Source organism: Alligator mississippiensis, chromosome 2 (assembly GCF_030867095.1).
Source record: "Alligator mississippiensis isolate rAllMis1 chromosome 2, rAllMis1, whole genome shotgun sequence".
NCBI lineage: Eukaryota > Metazoa > Chordata > Crocodylia > Alligatoridae > Alligator > Alligator mississippiensis.
This window is the reverse complement of record NC_081825.1, coordinates 156,924,238-156,942,137: the sequence shown is the minus strand read 5'-3', so window position 1 is coordinate 156,942,137 and position 17,900 is coordinate 156,924,238. Positions and strand designations below refer to the sequence as shown.

Genomic DNA, 17,900 nt, shown 5'->3' with positions numbered 1-17,900 from the left:
CTCTGCTTGTGCAAATAACAGTAAAAAAAGCAACAGGGCCTTTGCCTAGTTAGGAGATACCCAGCTTGTGAAAACTGGGAGTAACTGCCCACATTACAGTAGATAGTTAAGTATTCCCAGGTGAAAGCAGAGAAAGCTTTATGCTGTGGCTAAATACAGTATCAGATAATGCTCCTCTTAAGAGATAGGATTGCTATGAACAGCGTCAGTCCAACAAAAATATCAACTGCATTCAAATAAACACTACAGAATAGTCTGGTTTTGGCTAATGTTGTGGAACAAAGAATGCTACATCAATAGAAATGGGCTTGTGTTATTGTTGTGTGCTACCTTGTGGAAATGTGGACAACAAACAAGCAAACAAACATTAAAATAAATACAATTCCAGAGCTATTTATTAATATGCATACATCAGGATATTGCTTCGTTGTTTGTGCTTTTTATAGACATTTTTTCAAAAACAAAACTAAGACCTTGAACAAAGATTTGTTTTATGAACTTTGCAAAGGTGAACAAACAAAATTAGAAGCCAAAGAATAACAAATACAAGTGAACAAATCAGAAAAATTCTTTAGCTGTTGATTGAAGTAAAGCAAGATGAAAAAAAACTATAATCTGTGAATTGAAATATTTTCCCTTTACTGCTCTTAACCAAGCCATTTCTATTATCAGAAAATGCTAGCAGCTCAGCAAATGCAGCCAATAATGACTGCTCAATATATAAGCGCATACTGTACCACTAACCATCTTTTGCCTTTATATTTGCAGCAGTGTTAAATTAAAATGTAATTGTTATTTACTACTAATTCTATATCATAAATTAGTTAGAACATGCAAAATCTGCCATCTTGGTTCAGTTATACATCTTTAAATCCCTTTTACCTCAGACACAGAGTTTAGTCCTGTCCTCCAACCAGCCTAGTTTGAGAAATCAGTGACTGTATATGCATGCAGTGGTTGATTTTCCAAAAAACTGGCACATCTACAGGCACACCTGATATTTACTGGAAGGCAGGTTTAAGCCCCTAAATTCTAACGTTTGTTCAAAGGCTGGACCCTCAATGAAGCCAATTCTGGTGAAAAATAGTTGTGAAAATTGTGAAAACCCTAGCTTTCAGCACAGCTAGTTGAGCAGTGCTGATCCGCTACATCAAGTCTGTCATCAGAAAAAAAATTGTGTGTGTATGTATGTGTACACACACACACACACACACACACACACACACACCCCTAATGATTTTGGAGGAAAATAAGCAATGCTTCCTTAAAAATAAAATCAAAGATATTAATATGAAATACTCCTACCCACAATAATAAATATTCAGTGAGATACACAGCATTATAATAAAGTGCCCTACTAGAATCTCACCTCTTAAAAACATTTATATATTGACATACTGATCCTTTGGGTTTGTGCTGTAATTATAAAATGTATTACCTCCCTTTAATATTAAAATAGATATCAGTGATTTTAAGTTATTAAAAAGAAAAGAAAACAAGTCCAGAAATAGAGCACAAATTAAAAAGTGAACCAGCTGGTTAAAGAAATGCTATTAAGCCTCTCCAGGCTATGTTCTTAGCAACTGGGATAATTCTAAATCCTGGTTCACAAGGATTAAGAAAGATGATTCCAATAAATGTTTCAAGTGAAATAATTTTAGTACAACTCCAAGCAGAAAAAATGTGTTACCTCTTGAAACCTATTGCATCCCTCCACTTTTCATATATTTTTTTAATTGCAGAAAGTGCAGTGCACTTCCAGCCTAGCCATTCTAATCTCCTTCCCAAATATGTGCTATGAATTTCTGTTGGAAGTATTTATTTGAGCCCCAGCTTTGAACATCCTAGTTGTTTCAAAGGCAATCTCAGTCTTCCTGCTCAAAATTATTCTTGATTCCTATACATTACCTGGCCTGCCTTCCTGTTTAAAAACCTACTCATCTCTTGATTGTTCCATTTTGTTTATTGGAGGTTTTTTTGGCCTATCCACATCAACCACGTCTAGAAGACTGTAAACATTTTAAGTTGCTTTACAATATTTCTCCCATATCACTGGAAGTTAAAGTGTAGAAGTGTTGAGAAAAAAATACCCTCACAGAATACAAATTAAATACTACCTATTGCACAGCCCTGTCTCAGTGAATTCTTCTGAATACTACGGATCCTTTTAGAGTTCAATACAATAGGTTTGTCTTTGTATATATTCTACACAAATATTTTCTTTACTGAACCATGGCAAACAAGAGTACATGTCAATTCTTTTCATTTTATTTTCCTCATACCATTACTAATAAACTTTTCCTTAGTACCAATTCTAAAATGTAAATGTGTACTTAACAGAAAGGCAACAAAGACTATCTATCTAACTTCCCTATTTAATCAGGCAGTATATAAACCTGGCTTCAAGCAGGATTCTCATTTGGGACAGAGAGGACCCCTTCTCTGTTCTCCAACTCTTCTGGAGTGAAATTCACTCTCTGGAGAGAGTCAGTACCTTTCTTATACATCTACAATACTACTTCACTGGTGTCTAGGCTTTGTTCTGGCTCTGCACAGGGGTGATTTTCACATTAATCCAGAGAAGATGTTGGCAAAGTCTGTTGGTTTGCAATACGTGCATAATGACAGCATTATCTCTGTTCCTTTTCAAGAACTGAGAGACACTGAACTGCCTAACTCAATATTATATTACCCAACAATCCATTCTTTATGACTAGAGGAAGACTGAAAGAGAGAATGAGCTAAACAAATCCTAGCACGTAAGCAAGAAAATAGCTTGCACTAAACAAACAAACTTCATATATAAATATATATATATTCATGAGCTACATCACAGAGGCCGTGTTGGGAGAAAAAGTCCTGAGTTGCACTTCAGAACTTTCCCTCATAACAGAAGGAAGAAGCCTCATCTTCTGGATACAAAACGTTGTTACATACAGACTTAACATAGTTTCTTTCCCTTTCTTCCTCCCCCAAGCACTTCTAACTGCTGAACTGTGAGCATAAAAGTACAGAAAATATTAAGTTTAAGATCTGATTAGACAGTTCCTGTCTGATGCAATTTCATACTCTGACATTTTTGGCTAGCATTTTGGTAATATGCCACATCTGAAAGAACAGTGTTCCATGTGTCATCTCCGAGGCTTGAGGGGCACTTCTTAAATCATTACTTTCCATTTGAATAGCTATCCCATAATTTGGAGGTCACATGTAAATCTCACACTGTTCTTTGTGGGTCTATTAAAAATTTGATTACCAGGGGCTTCATACAGTCCTGTGAGAGTGGACGACAAGCATGGACCATGTGAGAGTGTTATCCAAAGTGAAGATTTCATGCATTAAAACATGTTCCAGATATCTTAATCCTTACCTTTAAGATTCTTTTTTCAGTGCTAATACTGGATTTTAGTTTTAACATCTTTAGATATGTTTTCAGAAAAACATTCATACCTCTAATATGATTTGGATATCTAAGCCAATAACCCCTTTCTTTCTGAATAGCAGCAAAACCAGGTTTTATGATAGCAGGTCTGAATTTGTAACTGCTTCATTACTGATATTTAAACAAATATAAATTTACCCATATAAATAATGAGACCAATACAGGAACATGCTGGGTGTGAAAATACAATCATCCTAGCAATTAACTCTTAGCATTTAGGCTACCCGCCCTCTTTTTACTGAAAGAAAACTGTTCTTTGAGAAACACTCTCACATCTCGCTTCTATTTCTAAAAAGATGTATATAGGTAACAAACAATTCATGGAAAATGGACAGCCAATGAATTCCAATCTTCCTCTCAACTCCTTAAGTTTAAGATGTGGCCTAAGAATCAGAAGTTCACAGAGTGAGCATGTTTCTTGCATAGTGGCTTATCCTTCTTGGAGAAGAAAGTCTGACCCTCCAGGCTGTCACAACACACCTGAAAGGAGATTGAGACAAAAAAAAAAGTGCCCAATACATTATTTAGAATGCCAAATCAGGGTCAACACACATGGAACAAGGATTGTTATTCATTATTCAGGAATATGCATTGCAGGTGGAATATTAAGCAGTAGTGGTCAGTGTCAGCTTAACCGTCCCCCTAATGAAGTCGCTAGAATTTTTTCAGCCCAATGGAAGCACAGTGAAATCAATATTGAAAATTTAAAAATCCCATTGTCAGGTATTGTTTTTCCTCCTCATGCACTATAAATTGAAGTATAACAGCCCAAAGTTTTAAATTAATCTACAAGATGTTCATGTAACTTGATGTGAATACAAATGACACTTTTGACATTCTAGATGCACACATTTCTTTATAGACTTTTAATGCTACCTTCAAGCAGTAAACATCAAAGGTTAAACGCTAGTACATGTGGCCATGGACCAAACCAAATGATCTGTACAGGTTCCAAAATGTCACAATAGCAATGCACCTTCCAAATAACTGTGAAAGTGTTTTTTATTTACGTTACGAGGATAAAAGACATTTCAGCTGTTACTCCTGTATTGACCAGGTTAGCATAAGCACTGCTGCCACTGATATGTTTAAAATGCAGAAGAGTTTTACTTACCGAGCACACAAAACAGGTGTCATGCCAGGTGTGGCCCAGGGCTTCAAGAAATTTGTCACCAGCTTCAATGGGAAATTCACAGCCATGGCACATGGTACCAAAGAGGGAATAGTAATCTGTACCATACAAACATAGTTTTATAGTATGAAACATGAGTGGGAAAGCAAGACTTGCAAGTCATTTTGTTTTTCAATAGGTGGCAATGTGTTTTGCCTTTGACCTGCCAAGTTTCATAATCTCAGGAACAAACCTTCAGGGGATGGGCACACTAAATTGGGAGTTCCTAGGCTGACAGATGTGGAAAGTCTCTCTACTCACAGCCTGATTCTTTTTGCAGGTTCCTTTTCCTTCCACAAAGGGCCAGCACAAGATCTATGGACTAATTGGGACCCATGCAAGTGTTATTTTGAGACCCGACATTGTCCATGCTCACCCTCCACAGGGAGTAAGTTTTCCTTTGAAGGGAATATTTTTAATCTACACTCAGGTACAATGGTAGTTGCCGTGTTTAGCTTGGTTACTGCTTAGTATCATATAGTTTTCTGGTTTTCCTTTTGAGGCATCAGCAGTAAGAAAGACAATTTAAAGCAGGTGTTGGCAACCCCCTGCACACATGCCAGAGTAGCATGCAAAGGCATTTTGCTTGGCACATGTGTCTTGGGGTGGATGGTGGGAGAGCTGCGAGGGACCCCATCTTTGTTGTGGCAGCGCAAACCCGGCTCCTTCCCCACTGTCCGCTGTGAGGCATGTGTGCACCCACTGCCACCAATGAGCTGGACTGCAGCTCCCTGGACCCTGGTGCAACTGTTTGTAGCCTTCCTACCACTTGCTGAAAGCAGCCTGGGCTCTGTGGCAGGCAGCAGGGGCCTGCCTAGAGCCAGGCCAGCTGTGATTGACAGCCAGGAAGCTGCAAGCAGTTGCATCAGAGTCCATGGAACCCTGACCTGGGTTGTTGCTGGTGGCAGATGCATGTGCACCTTGGCGCAGATGGCTGCCACAACAAGGATCAGGATCCTCACAGCTCCCTTACCATCTGCCTCTGGCATGCCAACATCTTACAAGTGGAAGTTGCAGGTGCTTTTGGCACCCTGCCCAAAAATGTTTCTAACCCCTGATTTAAAGGCTTCAGCTCTTTTTCTCCTTCATGCCTTGGATACTGTGACATAACATATTTTTTCTCCGTTTTGTGCTTCACGTAGGACTATCGCAATGTGCTCTTCTGTTCAACCTCTTAATGCTGAGAGACCAGTTAGAACACAGGATGCTTGGACATCCAGCATTTTAGGTGACTGTGAAGCTATTTAATCTAGGTGTCTACACTTGAAAGCTGGACACTCTGTAGGCTAAAAGTACAACTTTTACATTTTCTAATAAAACCCTTACAAATTAAAAAACTGGGAAGAAAGAAAGATGGGTAGGGCATGTACTCTGTGCCTCTCTGAAGTGTGCCATAGGTTCTTTTACCACATTAATAGAGAGAACCATTAATATAGAATTAATGGTTGCATGTGAAGGGGAGTTGCCCACTTTCCAGTGGATGAAGTTCCCTCAAATTGACATCTTATTAGAAAGCTGGCACCTGTACAAGAGATGACTGCCACCAGTGCCATGCATTATGAACATATGCATGGCATATGTTAGCAAGTTAATATGCTAAGTTAACTTGTACAAGCAACCTTCTGACCCAGAAACAAGCATACTACAAAGATACTATATATGGAAAATGTATAATTTGTCATAATTTTCCATGTACAGAATCTAATTATTGAATTAGGGTGATCTTAAATCCTTTGTTCAAGCCCCTGTTCAAAGCCCCCTGATTGTCACTGCCTACTCATCCTCAGCCAAGTGTCTGTTCAACATGCTCATGAAAATTTCCAACATTGGTGATTTCACAACTTCTCTAGGTCGCCTGTTCCAATGCTTGGCTATCCTCATAGTCAGAATGTTCTTCCTAATCTCCAAGCTAAATTTCCTCTGCTGCAGATTGAGAGGCCATTGCTTCTACTCCTGGCCTTACGGCCACAGAGAAAAACCCATCTCTATCCTGTCTGTAACTCACCTTCAAGTATTGGAAGACTGTTATCAAATCCCCTCTCGGTGTTCTGTTTTCTAGACCAAATAATCCGAGATCTTTCAGCCTTTCCTCATAGTCTTGCTCTGTCCTGGACTCTTTCCAATCTACCCCTATCTTTTTTGAAGTGTAGGGCCCAAAACTGGACACTCCTGGTTAGGCCTCACCAGTGCCAAATAAAGGGGAAGAATCACTTCCCTTGAATTGCAAATGACACTTCTTTTGATGCAACCCAGGATACTGTTGTTTTTTTGGCAACAAGAATACTGTGGGCTCATATTCAGCTTACGATCTACTGTAACCCCCAGGTCCTTCTCTGTCGTACTGCAGTCTACCCAACCATTTTCCAGTTTTTATTTGTACATGAAATTATTTTGTCTCAAGTGCAGGTCTTTGCACTTGTCCTTGCTGAATCCCATCTGATTGATTGTGGACCATTTTTCCAGTCTATGCAGGTCATTCTGGATCCTAGCCCTGCTATCCAGTGTGTACACAGTAGTACCCAACTTGGTGTCATAAGAAAATTTGCTAAGTATGCTTTCAATTCTATCATCCAAATCATTAATAATGGTGTTGAACAATACCAGACCTAGGACAAATCCCTGGGGAACCCCACTTGATAACTCGTCTGAACTACAAATTGAGCCACTGATAAATACTCCCTGAGCACAATGATCCAATCAGTTCTCAAAAAGAATAGCTAATGGCTCTGCAATTACCTCAGCCAATTATTCCAGTATGCTAGGGTGCATCCTATCTGACTTGAAAGCATCTAGCATTCCTAAGTAATCCCTAAACTATTTTTCTACTACTCTAAACTGTTTGTCTCCCTATCTCTATCCTTATCCCTGTTTGCAAATACACTGGTCATTTGGTAGCTGCCTCTATATATGAAGGATGACATAAAAAAGGCATTAAATACTTCAGCTTTCTCTGCATCATTTATAACTAGGTTATCTTCTGCATTCCATAAGGAAACTATAGTTTCTTTGCTCTTCCTTTTACTTTTCACATACTTGTAGGATCCCTTTTTATTATCTCTTATGTCCCTTGAAAGTTGCATCTCAAATCATAAGTTGGCCTTTCTAATCGTCTTCCTACATGCCTGTGCACTTCCACAATACTACGGCCAAGTTTCTACTTCTTATAGGATTCCTTTCTTGAGTTTCAACTGGTTAAAGAGATTGCTGAGTAATCAGTCTGGCATACTGTTGTGACACAAAAATGGGAAGGGCGTCAGGGTAACTTGTTCCCGTGTCCTTAAAAAGGCCTCCTTAATATCTAGCTTCCTTAAAGTATAGGTCAGAGGCATAGTGAACTCATTCAGCACCCAGGTCAGTTGGTGGGAGTATGCCAAGCCTTGTAGATGGAGGAGTACAGGGAAGGGACTCTTACATGCCTAGGCTGTTACTGCTGCCACTGTTTCTGCAGTAGCAGTTTGGGCTCTAGCAGCAGCAGAACCATGGCATGGGCACCCTGGGAGCTGCGTCTGGAAGTTTAGCAGCAGAGAGTGGCAATTAATAGGGCTGTGCGAAGCTTTGGTCACTGATCCGAATTGGAAAGACTCAATGATTCAGACATAGACACAACTTTAAATGTTTTTTCTATACAACACAAGGAACCAGGCGGCTCATGAATGCTGAGATGCTGGGGCAGATGGAGCGTCTCACAGGAGTGCAGGGGGGTCCCCAGCACACTTGGCACTGGACCCAGAAGTGGTACCTGGGGTCCCCCCGTGGCCAACTGCTGATTTGCCGATTGCCGGGGGGTATAGGGGGGATCCCCCGCATGCTCATCAGCAGACCCAGAAGTGGCCCAGAAGTACTTCCAGGTTTGCAGCCGAGCAGGCAGCCCGCCCCCCCCCCCCCCCAATGTTCCTGTGGGACACTCCATCTGCCCCACCATCTCAGCGTTCACAAGCCATGTCTGGTACCTTGAAGTATGTAGAAAAAACATTTAAAGCTGTGTCTGTGGCCAAATTGCTGATTCTCTGAATCAGGACTGAATCTTCAGAATCTCCAGATTCAGATTTTTCATAGATTCATAGATGTTAGGGTCGGAAGGGACCTCAATAGATCATCAAGTCCGACCCCCTGCATAAGCAGGAAAGAGTGCTGGGTCTAGATGACCCCAGCTAGATACTCGTCTAACCTCCTCTTGAAGACCCCCAGGGTAGGGGAGAGCACCACCTCCCTTGGGAGCCCGTTCCAGACCTTGGCCACTCGAACTGTGAAGAAGTTCTTCCTAATGTCCAGTCTAAATCTGCTCTCTGCTAGCTTGTGGCCATTGTTTCTTGTAACCCCCGGGGGCGCCTTGGTGAATAAATCCTCACCAATTCCCTTCTGTGCCCCCGTGATGAACTTATAGGCAGCCACAAGGTCGCCTCTCAACCTTCTCTTGCGGAGGCTGAAAAGGTCCAGTTTCTCTAGTCTCTCCTCGTAGGGCTTGGTCTGCAGGCCCTTGACCATACGAGTTGCCCTTCTCTGGACCCTCTCCAGGTTATCCGTATCCTTCTTGAAGTGTGGCGCCCAGAATTGCACGCAGTACTCCAACTGCGGTCTGACCAACACCCTATAGAGGGGAAGTATCACCTCCCTGGACCTATTCGTCATGCATCTGCTGATGCACGATAAAGTGCCATTGGCTTTTCTGATGGCTTCGTCACACTGCCGGCTCATGTTCATCTTGGAGTCCACTAGGACTCCAAGATCCCTTTCCACCTCTGTGCCACCCAGCAGGTCATTCCCTAGGCTGTAGGTGTGCTGGACATTTTTCCTCCCTAGGTGCAGCACTTTGCATTTCTCCTTGTTGAACTGCATCCTGTTGTTTTCTGCCCACTTGTGCAACCTATCCAGGTCTGCCTGTAGCTGTTCCCTGCCCTCCGGCGTGTCCACTACTCCCCATAGCTTTGAGTCATCTGCAAACTTGGACAGAGTACATTTCACTCCCTCGTCCAAGTCGCTAATGAAGACATTAAAGAGTATCGGTCCAAGGACCGAACCCTGTGGGACCCCACTGCCCACACCCTTCCAGGTCGAGACCGACCCATCTACCACGACTCTTTGGGTGCGACCCTCTAGCCAATTCTCCACCCACCGGACTGTGCAGTCATCCACATCACAGCCTCTTAACTTGTTCACCAGTATGGGGTATTTGGCCAAATCTAATTGTGACAGTGATCTGAATGAAATCACTGTCCCCAATTTGGGCCAAATCTGAATCCGAATAAAATACTGCACACCCCTAACAATTAATGCTGCCACCACTCCCCTGCCACCAGATTTCTGGACCTTGGGGAACCCCATGGGATGTATGACAGTTCCTTGGGCCAGGGGTTAAGCACCTCTGGGCTACACTGAAATGAATAGTTAACAAGGGCTAGTGGGAAAATATCTGTCAAAGTGAAGGAGAGAAAAACAAATACCTGGATATATATTTTTTAAAAACCCTAGCAGCAATCTTAGCTATGAATTTCCAGGAATTAATGGTTGTTTTTTAAAAGCTCACCTGTTTCACAGTATGGATCCCCATCTTCCAAATGAAAGACATTATTGCGGATGGGATTATGACAGGCCACACACACAAAACAGGAAACATGCCAAGTTTGTTTCAAAGCATTGATGACTTCCTGTTGGGGATTAAAAAATAAACATTAATAAGGTAACCTTGCTGCAATGAGTGAATTGGGATAATCATGTTCTGAAATTGGTGTTTTGCTTATCAAAATACTTTGGTTTTGTACTTTACACATCTTGGTTGATATTATGCATTATAATCTACTCTATTTTTGTTATGTGCGTCCCTATCTGTGAGAAAGGACTGGCTGAAAATTCTTCGGATGACACGTGAGGAGCTGAAATTTAACAGTATCAGTTCTCTTTGCAATAGGTTTCCATCTGCAGCAGTAAGCAGATGCTGGGGAAGTTTGTCACTTATTCATATTGAGCAATACACATCTCTGAAAGAGACCCCACTGATTTCAGACAGACAGTATGTCTCAACTTTCATGAAGTCTGGGAATAATTAATCAGAACATGTTAAAGAATTATGATTACGTTGTTCTGTTTTGAAAGACGATATAATACTGAATGTGACTTGAGGCCTGCAGTGCCAAGGCCACAAGTTTGCACTTTGAGATGAAAAGGAATTTTTCTTCCCAACTTGGTTGGGAATATTTCACTGCACCTCAAGGCCAGCCAAAAAACACATCCCACAGTGTCCAGCAAAATGTGATTATTTCTCCTTGTTTTACATTTTTCTCTTTAAATTCTGTAAGAATCTGCCAATTAAATCTCTTTTCCTAAGAATAGCTAAGAACTGAAGCAGCCACTAGGAGAAAAGGCTGAACTCTGGAAAGAGAAAACTACAGATTCTCTTCTTCAATAATGCCAGCGATCAAAAAGGGCAGACTGATACTGGCATGGATAGATCTGTATATCCTATAGTCTTATTTACATAATATCAGCTTTAATGGGGCTAAAGCAGTTATAAAGGAGGAGAAACTAGCTACAAAAAGGGCATCTAAATTCTGACAGGACCATGGTAAACATCCTGCAATATACATATATGTCTCATCTAAATACCTTCTCTCTCTCTCTCCACACACCTATACACACACACACACACACACACATACACACACACACACACATTTAGATGAGATATATATGTATATTACAGGATGTTTAACCATGGTACTACCAGAACTTAGATGCCGTGTATGCGTGTGTGTGTGCGCGCGCGCGCTTCCCTACTTGTGCATCTTAACCCAATGTATTGTAAATGGAAAAGAACTTCATTGGACTTGCTACTGAAAAAGAACAAAATGTAATGATCTGTAATAAAGTTTTTCAAGCAGGCAAATATTTTCCATTACACATAGAGAAGTGTTGTCATTAATATTCACCATTTATGTAAGTCATGCATGGCACTGATTACTTACTCCAAGTATCTTCCTCTGGCATCGAGAACACTCAGGAGCAAAGAACTTTTCATAACAGACCTCACAGTAGAGGGCCCCTTTCTCTTCCACAAACCCAATATAAGCCATGGAGGTTTTGCAGTGGGCACAATTAAACTCCTCTGGATGCCATGATTTTCCCAAAGCCACCAAAAAAGGTCCTCTGGTTAAAACAGAACAGACTAGTTTAGACAACGTTATGCCACTGTAGTGACAGCAATGGGAAGTGTAAATAACTGATTTATGTAAATCATTGCTAATGGCTCTGTGATATGAATTACAAACCTTTATCAACCAATATCTTTTGCACTGTTGAATAATTCTGTGCCCATTTTAACACATTTCAAATTATGCCTAAAATGATCTTTGGTCATAATGTGTGCTAGTGGCTTTTTGTTGCACTGCATTTCAGAGGTTTATTTTTGAACGCTATAAAATACAGTGCTAGAGTGCTGGTCATTGTTTGGGGAAAAAAAAAAAAAAGTCTCTTTGCATTCCAAACTATTTCCATCTATTGCAAAAAAAGAAAGATACTTAATTTAATTATACTTTCCTTCAGCGTACGTTTGTATCAAGGTTACTAATGTTAAAATAGATTTGGCTCCATTAAGACCTAATAAGATCAGTTCCCCTGGAGAAGAAGAAAAATTCAATAGAGGTTTTCATGCAGCAAGTTTATTACAGGCATTAACTATGCCAGGTAAGACATGGCAGTTTTCTACCATCATCAAAAGTTAGTCAGGAATATTCCATGCTCAGAATAAAAGAAAAAAAGTCAAGCTATCATCATTTATTTAATATATGCAAAATGCTGAAGCTTCTAAAACACTAATTTTGGTACATCAACTATGTTAATCTGGGATCACAGAATCATAGAAATTAAGGACTGAAAGGGACCTTGAAAGATCAGAGTCCAATCCCCCTGCTCTGGGCAGGAATACCACTGAGATCAAATGATCCCAGCAAGCCTGGTTTTCTCCGTCATCCTGGTTTTCTCTGTTTAAAAATCCAATTTTTTTTTTATTAAAACCCCCTAAAATCCACATTTTTCTGTGGTTAAAATGAAACACCACTACATATATAGGTATCAGTTAGACACAATTTTTTATTGATATATTTACAATTTTAAAGCAGACTGCTGGTGCCCCTCACTCCTGACAGTCCCCCAGTGTGTGGGATAAGGAGGGGTAGGTGAAGCTAGGCAGAGATGTGTGGGGCAGCAGGGGTGCCCCCCCGCCCAGATTTGTACACCCACAGCAGGGCTTAGGGCTACAGCCTGGCTGAACCAGCATGGGCAGGAGCCACCTCCATGGCCCAGCTGGGGGAACCTGGTGCAGGAGAGCAGGGTGGGGCAGCGAGTCTTGTTGCCACTGTCACCAGGACCCCTACACCAGCCATGCCGCCAGCAGCACATGGAATAACTGACTGAGGGGGTGAGACTGCACTGCCCTCACCTCTTCCCACTGCCAGTTGCTCACATGCTGGGCTGCAGCTCTATCCTGCTACCATTGCCTGGCCACTGCCACTGCTGCCACTCCCCTTAGGCCACCTGCACTGCTCCCCACCCCAGCCCACCTCCCCTCCAGGGTAGAGGCACAGCTGAGTGAGTGAGCAGCTGGCAATGGGAGGAGGTGAGGGCAGTGCCTTTCCCCGGTCTGTTACTTAGTGCATTGTTGTTGGCACAGCTTGTGCAGGGTCCCAGTGGTGGTGGCAGCAGCAACAAGTCTCACCACCCTGATCCACCCTCCCCTACTGGGCGATAGAGGTGGCTCCTACCTGTACTTGTCCAGCTGGGCTGCAGTCCTGTGCCCACTGTGGGAGCAGAAATTTGCAGGGCACTTGCCCCCCAATAGACTTACCTGTGGGGAGCTGTGGGAGCTGCTCTCCACCATGCTGCCTGGCTGCTGCAAGCACGTGTGCATGCGTACATGAATGTGGTGTCCCCTACCTGTGGTCACATTTCTCCTGCTCCCCCCAGCCCCAAGCAACCCCCTGCAGGCTGGAAGAGTTCCAGCCTGCAAGGGGAAACCCATGGTTTCCCCATGTTTTTCTCCTTTAAAGGAGAATATCCATGTTTTTCCATGGTAAATGGAAAACCCAGATCCATGGTTATCAGGCAATATGAATCAATCTAGTGCATTAGTATCCACCATATTACCAAATGAAAAAAGAAATAACATAAGGACTCAGAACATTTCTGGAGTAAGACAGCAATTTTTGCTTACTACTAAAACAACTGGAGAAGGGAGAGAGAAGGAGATGTATTTTTGCAATTAATTTCAAGGGAAGAGTGGAGTGAGGAGACTGGAGGTAACTACAGGATTTGAAAGTAGGTGGGCAGAAGAGAGTGGGGAATTTTACTGAAGGAAGGTGTGGATAATTCTTCTTCTTTCCCACACCCATTTGTTAATTTGATGGAATACCTGCCTTAAAAAACCATGAGGGGACAGCAAAACAATACAGGATAAAAACAAACTTAAAATGGCTTGCGTTTCATCTTGTAAGAAGAACAGAATTTATTTACAAAATAGTATCTGATCACATTTGAGCACTGGCAAAAGTAGTTAAACAGTTTTCAGAAAATTGTTCTTGTACCTTGGAGAAATCAGTCCAGAATTACTGTAGCCAAACTCCAGGCTTCCTTGTGGATGCCTGAACAGTGCAAACACTGACCTAACTTGATACCCTTCAGCCTCTGTACAAGCACCTTTTTACATCAATGCCCTTTCAGTTATGTACAGATCAAACAATACAAGTCCTTATGTACAACAAAATGTGCTCTTCTCACAGTGTCAGCACAGGCTAATTTAACGGATTCATTAGCACAGGACTGACACTGAGGCAGTTCTCCTAGCTACAGTAGGATCATGTTTCTAGTCATCTGTACCAAAATGACAGGCTTGAATAGCTGCAAAGTGGAAGGAAAGTACTCTAGTAAAGGGAAGGGAAGGACTTTTTACAACATCTTTTACATTTAGCTCCCCACAACTTACAGTTTTGACATTTTGAGGCTAGTTTTTCAAGACAGCATGTTGGACTACCGGTGGACAGGAAATGGTACAACACTGTATCTAAGCACTTTTACTTTCCAACACTCCCAAGTCAAATGTGGTAGCAATATCTCCTAGGATCAAAGTTGCATGCATACACTCACATGCTCACAAACGTGCAACTGCTTAAATTGTGCAAATGCTTAAACATGTAAGCCTGAGTCAAAAAACTTAATCACATCCACAATTTCAAGAAGCAATCACATTCAGCTAAGTTGCCACGTGGACTGTATCATGATATCAAACCAAGAATGCAACTTAGTGGTAGGGAAATTGGAAATATCTATATCTTCTCACCAGGTAAAAAACACTTCATATTTAACTACATGGAGCACTTAAAAAAAAAAAAAAAAGCAGGTTAGGACAATTTTCTCCTTTTGCAGTCACAGGCAAACTCTATGACATGCAATTTTTATATATGAAAAACTGCATTTCTAATATTTACCTGCTGCACCATTAAAATAATTCAACTCCATGAAGATATCTTAAAAATAAATCATCTATCATACACACGCATACACAGAACTACATTCCTAATAGAGACCCTGGGAACACAAATTTGGGTTTCAAAGTGCCAGCCAGTTCCATATTTCAGCATTCAGAGACTTAATGAGTTTCACAAACCTTTAGGAACTATCAGTTACCAGTCTCTCAGATCCTCATTACAGATATTTCATAGAACACAGTTTGACTTTGGTTTCAGTGCTGCCACCAAAAGAAAGAAAAATGAAGTAAAGCGAAACTCTAGGAAAACCTTGAAGCCTTTAGATTATTAGCATATGAATAATTAAAGCTATATTAAAAAGTTGCAAGATATGTTTAAGAAATTTTTCTTTGGCTCAACAGGCCTGGGTTATTCTATGCCTTAGTGTAAAGTAACCAACTCTACTGTGCATTTTGGCTGCAAAACAGGTGTACAATGGAATGTCACTTGATCCTGCTCCTACCTTTTCATAGGTAATACTACCATTAAGGGCATGAACTGTAATTATGCTAAAACTTGAACTCCAGAACCTAGTCTTGTCTTCCAAACCACTGCTGTATATAAGTAGCAAGCCGATTTAGTACATTGATTAATGTACTGTCAGTTGATCATAAAATGAAATCATCCTTGTTTTTAATAACTGCGCTTGCATTTACAAGATATAAAAATGTAACCTATGGAAAGAACTGGGATAATTTGAAACAATATAAAAATAGACTACTGAAAGGCAGATAAATCATCATCTGAGACACTATTCTCTTTACATGTATAACAAGTAGACTTCTTTTAGAAAAGAAGCAACAGTAATCTTAAAATTGAATATGATATGCAAATTTTACTGCAGCTGTCATTTTTATTTGTGTTCAAAAGGTTGTTCAATCCAATATTATAGGCATAAATTCTCCTATAAGAGTTTATAAGATTTATGTAGGAAATACTTAGAATTAATGGGAAAATGAATCAGCATGCAGGTCCTCTAGCATTTCTAAGTGTTCATTAAAGATATGCCAGCAATAATAGAACAAATGACAGAATTGTAGGTACTGTTAGTCAGGACATCACACTTTTTTAACATATGGAACACATACTCCTCCCCTGCTCACAATTAGGCAGCTCCCCTCCCACTTCATGAGTGATAAAAAGCATCTATGTAGTAACAATAATTGCTGATTTTACGGAAGTGTGTGTGCATGTGTGCGCGCGTGCATGTGATTTAGAGCCTAGGCCTCCTGATCATACATCAGAGCCTCACTCAGTTAAATGCTGCAAACACAAAGAAAGACAGTGCCTCCACCAAAAAGCTCACAATCTAGAGTAATAAAGGGAGCAAATATTTAGTATGTTTAGATCCATTTAAAGTTTACATTGGAATGACTGCATGGCTACATTTGGAATTTAGATCACACCATCAATACCTTGATATTTAATTGAAATAACAGAAAATTTAAATTAAATCTTTCCAATATATCTTCTCACAGATCACTTACCAATTAGAAGTCTAAAGTTAACTTAATGTTAATTGACCTGATAGGGAACTATCATAATGAAAATCTAATGAAGGCAAAAAAAGCTAAGTTCAATTCAGCTGTGTATATCATGCGGCTACAGAGTTGGCTCAGCTTGTATGACTTGAATTGCAAACCATGGCTGCTATGCTGTAATAAGTTTGATTGCTTACTATGTTTGGAGACGTTAATGCATGTAATATGTGTATGGACATTTTTACAAAAAGTGAATCTTAAGAAAAGTTTCCAATTCTGATCAAGGTGGCTTGTTTTCTCAACGGCAGGGAAAAATTATGGTGCATTTCCAATTTCATTCTCTTTTATAGTTGAAAAAGGTTAATAAACATTACAGAACACAAAAGGAAATGTTACCATAATTCATTTTGTTATGAGTTTATGAACCTGAACAATCCAGGCATGCCATGTCTGCTTTTCTCTATTTTTATACTTTAAACAATTTGACCATGAGAACAAAAGATGATTCAAGAATATATTTCCAAACTACAACAAAGCTGTGAGGAGATGCATCTCTTCCCAAATGACAGGGAACTAAGCATCTGGAATGATCACCCAGACATAAAATGCACTCACAATCCCTTTGATGTGCAGTCCAAGAACTACTTGTCAGAAGTCACTGGCTATGCTGTATACCCAGGACACCCTTTCTTTTGGAATTTCTGATGAAACAAGGAGAGCACTGTTGCACAATGGGATGTATTTAGCCCAATCTCAGTCACAGAATATTTATCTAATTTAACTTCAGTCAACTTTTAAACTTTTTTAGGTAAGTCAAAGTCATGAGACACTAACACCCGAAGCATGAAGACCAACCTTGAATGATGATGGGATGGATACTGAGATCAGGCATGTCAGGATAAAAAGTTGTAATACAGTGTTAGCTATGATTAAAACTGTTCTTTTTTTTTTTTAATGTATGATCGGGACTAGAAGATTTCCTCCTTTATTTTCACTTACCCACTCATGCTTAAACTATACTTTGTTATTGCTTATATGATTTCCGTATTATCTATTTGCCTTTCTGTCTATTAACTCCTGAGTGACTGGACTGGAAATTGTGATTTAGTCAAAGCTGGCTTAGTTATTTTAGGTTTTATTTTTGTTGCCTCCTGGCCAACACTTCCATTCATTAAAACAGGTTCTAAAATTGCTCATGACTACTGAGAGTGAATAGTAGCCTCCTACATTTGCTACCTGTATTACCAGTTTCAGACTCAATCTGTTAGGTGAATCATACATGAAAATGGTGTGCT

The 17,900-nt window shown here is 40.4% G+C and overlaps 1 protein-coding gene across 6 annotated transcripts in view; it reads right to left on the bottom strand.

The window, feature by feature from the left end:
• Window positions 1–377: 377 nt before the first annotated feature.
• The window catches only part of PDLIM5 (PDZ and LIM domain 5), a 191,346-nt gene continuing 173,823 nt past the window's right edge, over window positions 378–17,900 (bottom strand). For all 6 annotated transcript variants that reach the window (XM_019488079.2, XM_014600312.3, XM_019488081.2 and 3 more), the window contains 4 exons: window positions 11,573–11,753; window positions 10,138–10,258; window positions 4,557–4,672; window positions 378–3,922 (listed from right to left, as the gene is read on the bottom strand). In XM_019488079.2, coding sequence (XP_019343624.1) covers window positions 3,833–3,922; window positions 4,557–4,672; window positions 10,138–10,258; window positions 11,573–11,753 — 508 coding nt within the window. In that variant the 3' untranslated portion in view covers window positions 378–3,832. The remainder of the gene's footprint in view (window positions 3,923–4,556; window positions 4,673–10,137; window positions 10,259–11,572; window positions 11,754–17,900) is intronic.